This window comes from Pristis pectinata, chromosome 6, assembly GCF_009764475.1.
Source record: "Pristis pectinata isolate sPriPec2 chromosome 6, sPriPec2.1.pri, whole genome shotgun sequence".
NCBI lineage: Eukaryota > Metazoa > Chordata > Chondrichthyes > Rhinopristiformes > Pristidae > Pristis > Pristis pectinata.
This window is the reverse complement of record NC_067410.1, coordinates 62,652,305-62,665,970: the sequence shown is the minus strand read 5'-3', so window position 1 is coordinate 62,665,970 and position 13,666 is coordinate 62,652,305. Positions and strand designations below refer to the sequence as shown.

Sequence of the window (13,666 nt, the reverse complement as noted above, 5' to 3'; positions counted from 1 at the left end):
TTCACTTTGAAAACATGCAAGAAAGTAGGAGGTCAAGGTGGACACATACCCTAGAGACTCATAGTGGACTGATGCCGATGTTAAGGTCCTGGAATGACACCCATGACATCTTTGGACAACACAACCAAAAATAATGAAAAAAACCGTCATAATTATTTTTAACAACCAGTTATCTTTAAAGGCTCTCAGTTTCGTGTTTGATTGAAGAACACAGCATTCCAATTTCCAGAACTCATTCCGAGTTAAAAGTGAACAGTGATGTGCCACAAAGACTCTATGAGCCGACACTCAAAATAATAACAGGTTATAATCTAATACAATCTTCCATTGTATACTATTCTATGTATAGTGGGGGAAAAATAGCCAGTTACCAATGATTCTCATAGCAAAAAAAACAAAACCCCTGTAGGGGCAGAATAGCTTCAGGGTAAGTCCCACTCCCCTATGATCAGAACCTCCAGAAGTGAACCACATAACCAGTTCTATGACTAGATATCAGGTCATTCATTGAACTTGGAAATTCTGTGGATTTCAGACTAAGGACTGGACTTTCAGCTTCTCATGGCTACATTGTTACCTTTGGGAAAGTTCCTGGTGAGATTGAGGTGAAGATTCTGCGCTGCATACTTGGATGCTCGTACGCCACCATGGCCATCGAAGACAGCAAAGTATGACAATCGAGATCTAAACCAGAGACCAAGAAGGAAAAACTGCAGGTAAACTCAGGAGAAAGGGCAAATGTATTATCCACGTCACCTGCAAGGATGGTCATTACAATTATGCATAAGTATTTCTTCTCACAGAAGGTGGTAGATCTCTGGAATTCTATGCCCTGGAGGGTTGTGGAGACTGGGTCACAAGTATTTAAAGACGTGGTAGATCAATTTTTGAAAGATCGAGGAATCGAGGCTTATGAGGAGCTGAAACAGAAGATAAATTGAGGCCTGGGACAGATCAGTCATGGTCATATTGAATTCCAGGACAGACTCAAGGTGCCAGGTGGCTTGCTCCTAGTCCTATTTTCTTGTGTTCTCTGTTACATCTTTGTACACTCTGCAGCCCAGCACATTAGGATTGTATGTGGGCTTCAGCATGTGGTACAAGGGGGAGGTGTTTAGTTGAGGTCAAGTGATTCCTCAAAGAAGGGCAGAGGAAAAAGGAGATGTGGTCTCATAACTCGAAGCGAAGGGTGTGGTAGAGAATAGGAGCAGTTCCCCAGCTTAAGCTTCCTCCCCTAACCAGACACAGCTGGTATACTGCACAGAAAAGGTTCTTGTAAATTACTCCCAAGTTAAATGATGGCAATGCAAGTCATGTCATCAAATAGGTCATTCTCTTCTGATCATTTTAGTACTTACACTTCTGAAGGTAGCTGTGTAAAACTTGCTGTGAAATCGTCAATTATAACATGTGCATCCTGCATTTCTTCTCGTTCGCCTTTTCTCTCTGCAGCATAGCCTTTTAAGGTCACAAATCCTAAAGAAAACACAAAGACTTTCAGCAAAATACTATGGGTCTGGTCTGCTTATCATAACTTCACAAAATATCCTCTCCATATGAAACAAGGGAGTTATTCCCCTTTCCTTCCATAGTTTTCCCTCTCCCTCCTCCTCACTTGAAAGTGTTGACAAATGGTGGGACAAATTTCAATAGATATATAAGGCAATGAGGGACCTTATAATACCTTGCCATATTTCAATCACACTAGCACATTTTTCTGATAAGCCTCCATACACACACAATGCAGTAGAGGCCACTGAGCCTGTGATCAGACCAGCAACAATGGCTGTGGGTGTCGAGGACCACCAAACTATTAGTCATAGTGTCATAGAGCACAGAAACAGGCCCTTCAGCCCAACTTATCCAGGCCAACCAAGATGCCCATCTAAGCTAGACCCATTTGCCTGTATTTGGCCGATATCCCTATAAACCTTTCCTATCCATGTACTTGTCCAAATGTCTTTTAAATGTTATCACTGTACCAGTCTCAACCACTTTCTCCAGTAGCTCATTCCACATATGTACCACCCTCTGTGTGAAGAAGTTGCACCTCATGTCCCTTTTAAATCTTTCTTCTCTCACCTTAAACCTATGCCCTTGAGTTTTTGGTACCCTTTCACTGGGAAAAATACTGTTCAATCACCCAATCTACGCCCCTCATGATTTTATACACTATAAGGTCACCCCTCCATCTCCTACGTTCCAAGGAATAAAGTCCTAGCCTGCCCAACCTCTCCCTCTAACTCAGGCCCTCGAGTCCTGGCAACATTCCAGTATATCTTTTTAGCACTCTTTCCAGCTTAATGATGACTTTCCTGTAACCAAAACTGCACACAATATGCCAAGTGTACCCTCCCCAAGTCATGTACATCTGCAAGATAACATCCCAACTCCAATAATCAATGCTCTGACTGAAAGCCAGCATGCCAAACACCTTCTTCACCACCATCTATCTCTGACACCACTTTAGTGGTGGCTGCCGCTATCCTGGCTACGATCAACAAATCCAGGATGTAATGAGGACCAAGTATACAATTTTCCACTGGTCAACTACTGAACCAGAGACAGGCATGATGACTTAAAAAGATTTTTTTTTAATTCCTGCCTGGAAGATAAAGGAAAAAGTGACAGTCAAACTAAATTCAGCATTGAATTGATCTGTTAAGGACATTTAAACTGGTAAATTGGTTTATTATTGTCACATTTACCAATGTACAGTGAAAAACCTTTGTTTTGCATGCCATCCATACAGATCATTTCATGACATCAGTGCTTTGTAGTAGTACCAGGGAAAACATTAACAGAATGCAGAGTAAGGTGTTACAGTCACAGAGAAAGTGCAGTGCAGGCAGACAATAAGGTACAAGGTCATAATGAGATAGATAGTGAGGTCAGGAGTCCATCTTATCATACTAGGGACTGTTCAATAGTCTTATAACAGCGGGATAGAAGCTGTCCTCGAGCCTGGTGGTACTCCTTTCAAGCTTTTGTATCTTCTGCCCAATGGGAGGGGGGAGAAGAGAGAATGTCCAGGGTGGGTGGGGTCTTCGATTACGTTAGCTGCTTTACTGAGACAGCGAGAATTATAGACAGAGTCCATGAAGGGGAGGCTGGTTTCCATGATGTGCTGAGCCACGTCTACAGCTCTCTGCAGCTTCTTGTGGTCCCAGGCAGAGCGGTTGCCATACCAAGCCACGATGCACCTGGATAGGATGCTTTCTATAGTGCATTGATAAGAATTGGTGAGGATCAAAGGGGACATGCCAAATTTCTTAAGCCTCCCGAGGAAGTAGAGGTGCTGGTGCGCCTCACTTTCAGAAGTTATGGAATAGTGAGGAGCAGCTCGTTAATTCAAACGAGAACCAGTCTTCACAAAAAAAAACACTCACAGTGAAACATCCACTTATACTTTAAAGCCAATGAAACTAGCCATTGAGAATGGGACATTCTGATTCTGTACCACTGTAACTTCGCAGGGGAAGATAATAAGTAAATGTTCATGTTAATCAGCCCTCATCGAAATCCCCATGATCAGATCAAGGAAGGCATTAAGTGGCCATCTCCTATATTAACACATTGTTAAAGACATATCCCTGCCACTTAACACATAGTTCAGGACAGTTTTGTCAATTGGGATGTGCTCCTTTTCAAAATATATAATTCTGAAGTTACCTGTCTACATTCAAAATGTTAAAGTTAAGTAGGTTATCTTATGCAATTTACTTCTTCAAAATTCAAGGAGAGAGCTCAGAGCTGAGTAGTTACAAGTAGCAGCTAGCTTCAGCACTCTTTTGGATTAAAGGAAGGGTAAATAGCCAGATATTCCAGCCCCATTGCTACAAGATTGTCTCATGAGAAAGTGCAGGAAAGTGAACTTGAGGAGGAGGCAGGATCAAGTTCGGCAATGGTGCCTTTCACAGCTCAGCACTTTACCAATAATCATTGACTAAAATCACATGAAGAAATTCTTTTCCAAGGTTATCTCTGACCATTTCTTCACACTCTAGTACATAATCGCTAATGAATGCTGCTACAACATATTTAATGCCACCAAGATCCTTAGTTTCTGTCATTACCTGATGCCTTCCTGCTGAACAGTGATGTCCTCTAAGTACTTCACTTTATACACTTAAAGACGCCACAATTTCTTTTACATTATCTGGTATTTATCTGGTTATTCCCTCTTATGTCCTTCTAATCTCCCCACTGTATTTTCTATATTCCTCATGTCCTTCTTTTTCAAATGGATCATTTTCTCTTATTTCGCCCATTTGGCTGCATTACCTTTACACGGCTTCTTCTCCTCGTGGTCCTTGGACCCATTCTGGTTTGGCCACTTGCGTTTCTCTGCCTTCAGGTCATTCTGTGCTTCTGGAAGCTCTCCAAACAAGTCAGGAACGGAAGGTGCTGACACGTGAAAGAAATAAGACAACAATTGAAATACAAGCAAAAATAATTAAGCTATTAGATCATTAACAACGTTTATTCACACTGCACTTTTCCTGCAAGCTTCTCTTTCTTTTCCAACCTGTTCCCTGGTTTTATCTTGCTGATTGGTGTGCTTATCGAAATACTACTGAAGTGTGTCTCCCAGAGCACCAACACAGCATTCACCATACGGCACAAAGGCCTTTGAAATACGAACCAAACACTCAGGATAGGATTCTGCTGCTTGGCTGCAGAGGAAAAGAGCCACTAAATGGCCCCTGCAAAACAGTTCGTCATTTTGATTCAAATCTCTGAGATGGAAATGCAAACACAATCCTGTAATCAGTGTGCAGATGCAAGTTGTTGAGTTAGACTTGTGGTAAATCTTCATTAGTCAGTTGGTGATATAGATGAGTAAATATCCATTCCGAACATTCTCTTAGTGTGCATGCTCGTCTGCGATTCATCTTTTGGGCTTGCACCCATTCCTGAACTTGAACCTACAATCTAGGCTAGCATTTTGGTACACTACTGAGGAAGGACTGATTTTTCAGTGAAATCATTCCTTTGGATTCTTTTTTTTTAGATGGATGTCAATGGATTCCATTAGACTTTTCCACTGACAACAGAATATGCTTCTGATAGTCAATCTGACATTTTTTGCTTATTTAATACAATCAAAAAAGATCAAGTAGTTACTCATCACACTGCTCTATGGGAAATTGCTGTGCATAAAATGGGAGCTCCATTCAGTTATCTTTAAAGAGTGACTGTACAAAGAACTTCACTGTAGGTGAAATCTTTTTAGAAACTTCTGAGCAACACCACAAAAAGCAAGTTACAATGTCCACATCAATCGTAGACTCTGCCCATTTTGGGCAAACAATGCTGGCCATTTGGCACTTTACAGGAGTCAATTACAGGCATCACTTTTAACTTTTGAAACATGCTGTTTCAAACAATTCATCACACCACATTAACCCCTGCAGTTTTTATTCTTAGCAAGGGCTCCAGGAAACATTGGTACTGCTGCATTTTCTTTCCCACGATGTTGTTCTTTACTGACAGCTTTGCACTTTCTTTACAGAAGTAAAATACTGCAGATGCTGGAAAACAGAAATGTGAGCCGAACATTTTGTTGATACTCTGCAGGTCAGGCAGTAGCTATGGACAGAGAAAGGTTTCAGCTCAATGTCTTTTCATCAGATGACATTCATCGACCCGAAACATTAACTCTTTCCCTCTCCATCAACACAGTCTAATTTGCTGAGTATTTGAAGCATTTTCTTCTTTTACTTCAGGTTTTCTATTGACACACCCCTCAGCCAGTAAAAGAACTAATTAAAACCTACGTCCTACACAAATGTCTATTTCAGTGACCAACAGAGCCCAAAAGGATCAAAGCAGACACATTTTACTGACCAATTTTATTGGAGGATAAATTCATTAACAATAACCCATGTGCTGCATGCACCGAGGTACTGTATTTTCTTCTTCTTTCTATGGTATAACCATAGCAGCCAGCAGTATATAATATGCCAGCAGTGGTATAACAGCCACCATCTTTCCTGGGCTTATCTACAGTACACTATTGGGGGATTTGGGGGGGGGGGGGGGGGGTGGTGGTGCAAGGTATCACATGTATGTCAACCTAACACAGCAATACATTAAATATAACACATCACTCCAAGCTGCTCCCATCACAATCAGACTCAGAAGTAACAGTATATCACATCATTAAAATTACATTGCAATGTTAATCTCTTCCTGGTGCAATTCAGAGAGGGGAGAAATTTTCTTTTATGGAGGAAACACAGAATGTGTGGTATTGTAATCACATAACTCCCTACTGGAAGTAAAGGTGAAATGACATGACACTGGGAGCAACCTGTCAAGCAACAAACAGATTTTAAAACAACTGCTCAAAATCCTCCTCTCAAAAGGGATATCAGTATTTCTTTGAACTTGGATTCAGAGGTCTGGACACAGGTTCTGAAAGTTTGGTGGGATTGCGAGATCCTCATCCACGTCCAATGCCATCTATAAATAGGTGTAAATGAAGGCATGAACCATACAATAGTCTAATGAAAATTCGTACTGTGGAACTAATTGGAAAGTAAGCCATTTGACCTCATTCCACAAGATTAATTGTTAGCAAGACAATATGCTCAAATTGTCAATAAATCTTAAATAAAATCAGCTGACACAGTTAAGTTTCATTGGACCTTAGTACCTAAAATGGGAGGATGGTGTTGGGTCAGAGGGTAAAATTCCAGTGCCAACCTGCCTCAGAGCTATACATACAAAGGCTTTCTCTACCATTTATGAAGGCATTGTGGGCAAGTTGCTGCAGTAACCCAGCAGCTTGGACTAATAACAAATTCAATTCCCAATGTGGAAATTTGAATTCCATTAAAAATGAAATGAAACAATGGAGCTATTGCATTGTTATAGAAGTCTGACCCATTCGCTGAAGTCCCGAGGGAAGGAGATCTGGTGTCCATACCAGTCCTGCCTGTGTGCGATTCCAGCTCCACAGCAACTCGGTGCCCTCTTATCAAAGCTGCTCAGTCATATCAACCCATTGTGATTAACTGCATTTCCAAAACTGGCAAAACCAGAAAGCACTGCCTTTTAAAATAAAATTTCCAAAAGTAGACAAAGATGGGGGAAGATGAGGGTGTTGAGTAGCTAAAAATTGGTGCTATTCAGGCAGCACAGTTACAAAGCTCAAGAATAAACACAGATTAATGACAGATTCCCACATTTACAGACATCAAACAGAAGCAAATCAGCAAAGAGTACAAGCTTTATGCTCCAGTTGTGTTTACCTACGTCTGGGTTCCTTGTGTCTGGTAGGTTATCGAAAAGCGAAGGTTTTGATTTCTGAGCAACTACCTCCTAATGATCAAAAGAGAACAAACACATTCATTGCTGTCAGAGCCTTTGCTGCCCCCTTCTGTTCTCTTCACCCACATCACTGGCAGTTAGGTCCATGAGGAATGACCTGCTCCAAGCTCTCCGGCTACTTTTGAGAGAGTTTCAACAGGAGAGTCGGCTTCTGGCACCCTACGCTCAAGGTAGGGTTTGGAGGGAGGGATCAGGCTCCTGGCACTCCATACTCAAGGTGGGGATGGGGTCGGGGTCCGGGCACCCGCGCTCAAGGTCGGGGTGAGGGTTGGACTCTTGGCACCCAGTCGCACACCACTCATTACATCTTACCAACCTGAAAGTAAATATTTTATGTCTACTCTTCGTTTCCTGTAGGCAGCCAGTCTTCTAACGACATCAATGTTACATCCTACCATGATGACCTTTCCTTTCTCCAGAATATCTTTGCTATGGCTCCTTATCCAATGCCTTCTAGAAATGTAAGTACGGTACATCTACCAGTTCCCATCTTTCCTCTGGACTTGTTACTTCTTCAAAGAACTCCAATACGTCAAACATGACTTCCCTTTCACAACACCATGTTATGGACTCATACAGCATAGAAACGGGCCATTCAGCCCACCAAGTCCACACTGACCAGTGGGCACCCATCCTTATTAATCCCATCTTCTAGCACTTGACCCATAGCCTTCTTTGCCAAGATGATTCAAGAACTCAATCTAGACACTTTCTTTCTTAAGTGCTCTGATGCTTTTAATAACACCTTCCAACACTTTCCCTATCAAAGGTATTGAGCAGACTGCCCTGTAGTTTCTTGCTTTCTGTCTCCCTTCTTTTTTGAATATTTTCCTTGCTATTTTGCAATCTAATGGAACCTTCCTCTGAAATAGGAAATATTGGAAAATTAAAATCAATGCATCAACTGGCCACCTCCATTAAGACCTTAGGGCCAAGTCCATCAGGACCTGGAGACTTGTCAGTCCGCAACACCAACAATTTGCTCAGTACAACAGATGATGGCAATCTTTCCAAATTCCTTTCTCCCTTCCAATTCCCAGCAATTCCTGGGATGTAACTTGTTTCGTCTGCAGTGAAGACTGATGCAAAACACCAATCTAATTCTTCATGGCATTGGACCCCGGACTCGCTCGCCATAGGACCAAGGCTCACTTTGTTATCTCCTATTTAAAGTCTACTGTATTTTGGCGAGCTTTATCTCAGACTGACTTTTCCTGGCTTATTATGTTCTAGTCAACCTTTGCTTGGGATAGATCCTTACACCGTAGAGACAAGAGGTCTGGCGCCCTGGGCAGGGGACTGGATCCTTGCACCTCAGGGTGGTGTGTTCCTCAGTCCTCTGGGGGTGCGGGGAGGGGGATGATATCAGCGCACCCTGGGGTGGGAACAGGGTCTGGGTCCCGGCACCCTCGGTGGAGGGCATCTCCACCCCCCACCCCCCCGGGCCCGGGATGCCCGGCTCCCACCCCCCCCCCCCCCCCCCACCCACCCCCGAGCTGGGCCCGAGGACCCCGCCGAGTAAAATCCGCTTCCAGCTCAAAACCCCACTCCTGCCGCTCCTCACCGGGCTCTGGCAGGTCTTCAAACAAATCCATCCCGTCTCTGCGATTAAAAACACTCCCCTTCCGTCAACTCCCAATCCCAGGCTTCAACAGCGGCCTAAGGGCCAGTGGCACCACCAGGTTCCCGCCGGGTCCTAGCGCCAGGCGGCTTCCGCTTATAGGCTGCTGAGCTCCGCTGGGTCCTCACGTCCGCCCCACACAGCATCACTCTCTCGCTATCTCTCTCATTCTCTATCAGTCTCACTCTCTGACACACAGACTCTGAAAGAACAACCAATTCCATCTCACAGCTGGAAGAACTGACGCCACGCATTGGGATAAAAGGCTCTGAATACAGGAGTCTTCAAAATCACAATGTGTTTAATGGAGTATATTCGCAGTGGCATGAGAGCTGTTTAAGGAATTTAAGGCAATTTACAGGAAACCAAGACAGTATATAAAAAAAATCACACATTGTAAATTGTTCTGATTGTACTACCCGAATGGGTGGTGGATACAAATTCAATAACAATCCTAATGAAGTAGAATAATTTGAAGAGCTAATATATTGTATACAATTTATGACCCACAAGTTACAATCTTCCCGTACATATACTAAACTGCCTAGCGTGATCCTACTTATTATATTGTTTACTGAGTGTACCCTAATTGTACAGTAACCCAGTAGACATGTCCCTCTGTTTTGCACAGAAACTCGCTGGACTTGTTATTTGTTCATTTTTCAGGATGTGCATATCGCTGGCAAGGCAAGCATTTATTGCCAATCCTTAGTCAGCCTTGGTGGTACTGAACCCTTGCAGTCATTCTGATAAAGAATCCCACAGTGCAGTCTGGTGGGAAGATCTAAGGTTCAGACCCCAGTACCGATAAAAGACCAGCAATTATATTTCCAAGACTTTTAAGCGACTTGGAGGACAATCTGCAGGTGGCGATATTCCTCCTACATGTGTTATAATGTGACTCACTGGGTATTCTTCCATGCATATATATTGTACAGAGTGGTGCTGGATGCGTTTCCCTTGTATATATAGTATATTGACTTAGTGGATGTGTTTTTCTTCTATATGTTCTACAATAACACTGGAAGTCTCCTAATACCTGGTAATTCATATTTTAGAGTAAGGTGGTAGAGGTTTGGGAGGTACCGTCGAAGGAGCCTTGGTGAGTAACTGCAATTCATTTAGTAGACGTCAATGCACTGTGTAATAAATTAATCTGTACGAACGGTATGCAAGACAAGTTTTTCCACTGTACCTCAGTACAAGTGACAATAATAAATCAATACATCTGTGATGTGGGAATGAATGTTTAAGATTGTGGATGGGATACCAATGAAGGAAATGCTTTGTCTTGAATGTTGGTATTGGGCTCATCCAGGTAAGAGCAGGGTCACACTATGACTTGTGTAGATGATGGAAAGACTTTGGGGTGTCCTGAGATGAATCCTGTTCAGGATATCTAGTTTCTGACCTGCTTTTGTGATTTTGTTAGTTATGTGGCTGGTTCAGTTGGGTTTCTGGTCATTGATGACTCCCAGAAATTACCTAGGTGTATTTTCAAGTCTTAAAATTGTACAGCACAGAAAAAGGCCTTTCAGCCCAACTCATCCATGCTAACCAAAGTGCCTTCCTGAGCAAGTCACATTTGCCTGCATTTGGCCCATCTCTAAACCTTTCTTTATCTATTTTGAATATGTTTTCTGTCTTCACCACTCTTCCGGACCATCAGTCCCAGAACCCATTAGTATTCGTTTTAGGATATATTTCTTCAACTCTTAGTCTTTCAACTTGTGTCCCATTATTACCAATCTTTCTGCCAAGGGAAATAAATTAACCCTGTTCACCTTTTCTTGGCTTCTCCTAATTTTATACACCAACATCCATTTTCCAAACAAACCAACTCAGTCACAGAGCAATACAGCATGGATACAGGCCCTTCAGCCCAATGTGCCCATGCCAACCAGTGTCCACTCAGCTAGTCCCAATTTCTTATGCTCAGCCCATATCCCTCTAAGCCCTGCCCCTCCATGTGCTTCTTAAATTATATAAAATTGTACCTGAATGAAGCAAATATCTCCACAAGGGCCTCTGCAATTTCTACTCTAGCCTCCCACAAATTCCAAGGATGCACTTGGTCAGGCCCTGGGGATTTCTCCACCTTAATGTGCTGTAAGGCTGCAAATACCTCCTCCTTGGTAATATGAATTTCCTCCAAAACATCTCCACTAGTTTCCCTTAGCTCTTGAGCAACCATGATTCCCACCCCCCCCTCAATAAACACCAAGGAGAAATATTCATTAAAAATCCCATTCATCTCCTGCTGATCAAGACAGACAGCCCTGATCTACAAGGGGACCTAATCTCTCCCTAGCCACCCTTTTACTCTTTATATAGCTATAGAAACTCTTGGGATTTTTCTTAACCTTATCTGCAAGATCCACCTCATAGCCTCTTTCCCCTCCTGATTCCTCTTGAGAGGATTCTTATTTTTTTAAAAACAGTCATCAAGGGATTCATTCTCTACCCCCCACCCCTGACCTCCTAAACCCAATGTATGCTTCCTTTTTCTTGACCAGAGCCTCAATATCCCTCATCAGCCAAGGTTCCTTAAACTTGCCAGGTTTAACAGGAACATGCTGTTCCTGGACTCTTGATATTGCACTCTTAAAAGCATCCCACTTGCTATTCATTCCTTTCCCTTCAAACAGGCTTACCCAATTGACTTCTGCTATATCCTGCCTAATTCCCCCAAAATTATCCCTGCTCCATTTTAGGACCCTAACCTATGGTCCTGTCCTATCCTTTTCCATCACTATCTTAAAGCTAATAGAATTATGGTCACTGCCACTTCCATTACTTGCCCTACCTCATTCCCTAAGAGGAGGTCCAGTATTGCACCCTCCCTAGGGCCCTCTATATCTATATCTATATATATTCACCAAGGAAACATTTCACAAATTCCACCCCATCCAGGCCCGTAACACTGTTTTGTCCAGTCAATACCAGGGAAGTTAAAGTCTCCCACCAATACAACCCTCCTATTCTTACAATTATGAGAAATTTCTCTGCACACCTGCTCCTCAAGTTCCCACTGACTATTGGGGGGGGGGGGGGGTCTATAATACAGCCCCACTAGAGTGACCCTCCCCTTCTTGTTTCCAAGTTCTACCCATATGGCCTCACTGGACGATCTGCCGAGAATCTCATCTTCAAGTACTGCTGTTACATTCTCCCTTATCAAAAAGGCAACACCCCTCCTCACTTACCTGTACCTCTGTCAGACCTGTAGCATCTGGATCCTGGAATATTGAGCTGCCAGTCCTGCCCTTCTCTCAGCTGTGTTTCTGTTATAGTTGTAACATCCCTCAGAGCCAATCCATGCTCCAAGTTCTCCCCCTTACCTTTTAATCCTCATGCATCGAAATAAATGCAGTTTAACTGGGTATTCCTTTCCCTGCCTTTACTGTGCCCCTGGCTATCCTGATTACTAAACTTGCCCTCGCTGGCTACTGCTTTATCCCATGACTTGCTCCTCCTCAGAGTCCCACTGCCCACCAATCTAGTTTAAACCCTCCCGTGTAGCATTAGCAGATTTCCCTGCAAGGATATTGGTCCATTTGGTTCAACTGCAACCTCTCCCTCTTGTACAGGTCACCTCTACCCCAGAAGAGATCCCAATGTTCCAAGAACCCGAATTCCTGCCCCCTGCACCGGCTCCTCAGCCACAAATTCATCTGGCCCATCCCATTTCTGACCTCACTGGTACGTGGCACCAGGAGTAATCCAGAGATCACTACTCTTGAGGTCCTGCTTCTTAACTTCTTACCCAACACCCATACTCATTCTGTCAGACCTCATCCCTTCTTCTATCCATGTCATTTGTACCAACATGTACGATAACCTCTGGCCATTCACCCTCCCCCTCAAGTATTTTCTGCAGCTGCTCAGATACATCCTTGACCCTGGCACCCAGGAGGCAACACACCACCCTGGCATCTCTTCTGCTGAGATAGAATCTCCCGTCTGCCCCCCTCACTATCAAGTCTCCTATCACTATCGCCCTGTCTGACTACACCCTTTCCCTCTGAGCCAGCCACAGTGCCAGAGACCTGACTGCTGCTGCAACCTTCTGGAAGAACATCCCCTCAACAGTATCCAAAGAGGGATACCTGTTAGTGATGGGAATGGCCATAGGGGAACCTTGCACTGACTATCTACTGTCCTAAATTTTTCTGTTGATCACCCATTTGTCTGAAGCCTGTACCTTGGGTGTGACCACTTCCATAAAAGTCTCATCTATGATGTTCTCAGATTCCTGGATGATCCTGAAGAGATCCAACTCCAGCTCCAGTTCCATGACCTGGTCTGACAGAAGTTGAACCCAAGTACACTTCAGAATCAGGTTTATTATCACTGATGTATGTCATGAAATTTGTTGTTTTGCAGCAGCAGTTCAATGAAAGAGAAAAATGAAAATCACTATAAATCTATATCAAAATTAAATAAATAGTGCAAAAGGGGAATAATGAGGCAGTGTTCATGGACCATTCAGAAATCTGATGGTAGAAGGGAAGAAGCTGTTCCTGAAACCTTGAGTGTGGGTCTTCAGGTTCCTGTACCTCCTCTTCTATGGTAGTAACATGAAGAGGGCATGTCCCAGGTGGTGAGGGTCCTTAATGGTGGATGCCACCTTCTTGCAGTACTGCTCCTTGAACATGTCTCAATGGTGGCAAGGGTTGTACCTGTGATGGAGCTAGTTGAGTCTAC

General features: G+C 43.3%; 1 protein-coding gene across 5 annotated transcripts in view; it reads right to left on the bottom strand.

The window, feature by feature from the left end:
* The window catches only part of ilkap (integrin-linked kinase-associated serine/threonine phosphatase), a 36,291-nt gene extending 28,967 nt beyond the window's left edge, over nucleotides 1-7,324 (bottom strand). For 3 of the 5 annotated variants that reach the window (XR_007956487.1, XM_052018040.1, XM_052018041.1), the window contains exons 1-4: nucleotides 7,264-7,324; nucleotides 4,285-4,407; nucleotides 1,359-1,476; nucleotides 578-684 (exon numbers count right to left, since the gene is read on the bottom strand). Coding sequence is in view for 4 of the 5 variants with exons in the window: in XM_052018040.1 (XP_051874000.1) it covers nucleotides 578-684; nucleotides 1,359-1,423 (172 nt within the window). In the remaining variant the exon portion in view is untranslated. Of the gene's footprint in view, nucleotides 1-577; nucleotides 685-1,358; nucleotides 1,477-4,284; nucleotides 4,408-7,259 lie in introns of all 5 variants that reach the window. The other 2 variants (XM_052018042.1, XM_052018043.1) reach the window with 1 other exon arrangement.
* Between the last annotated feature and the right edge of the window lie 6,342 nt (nucleotides 7,325-13,666).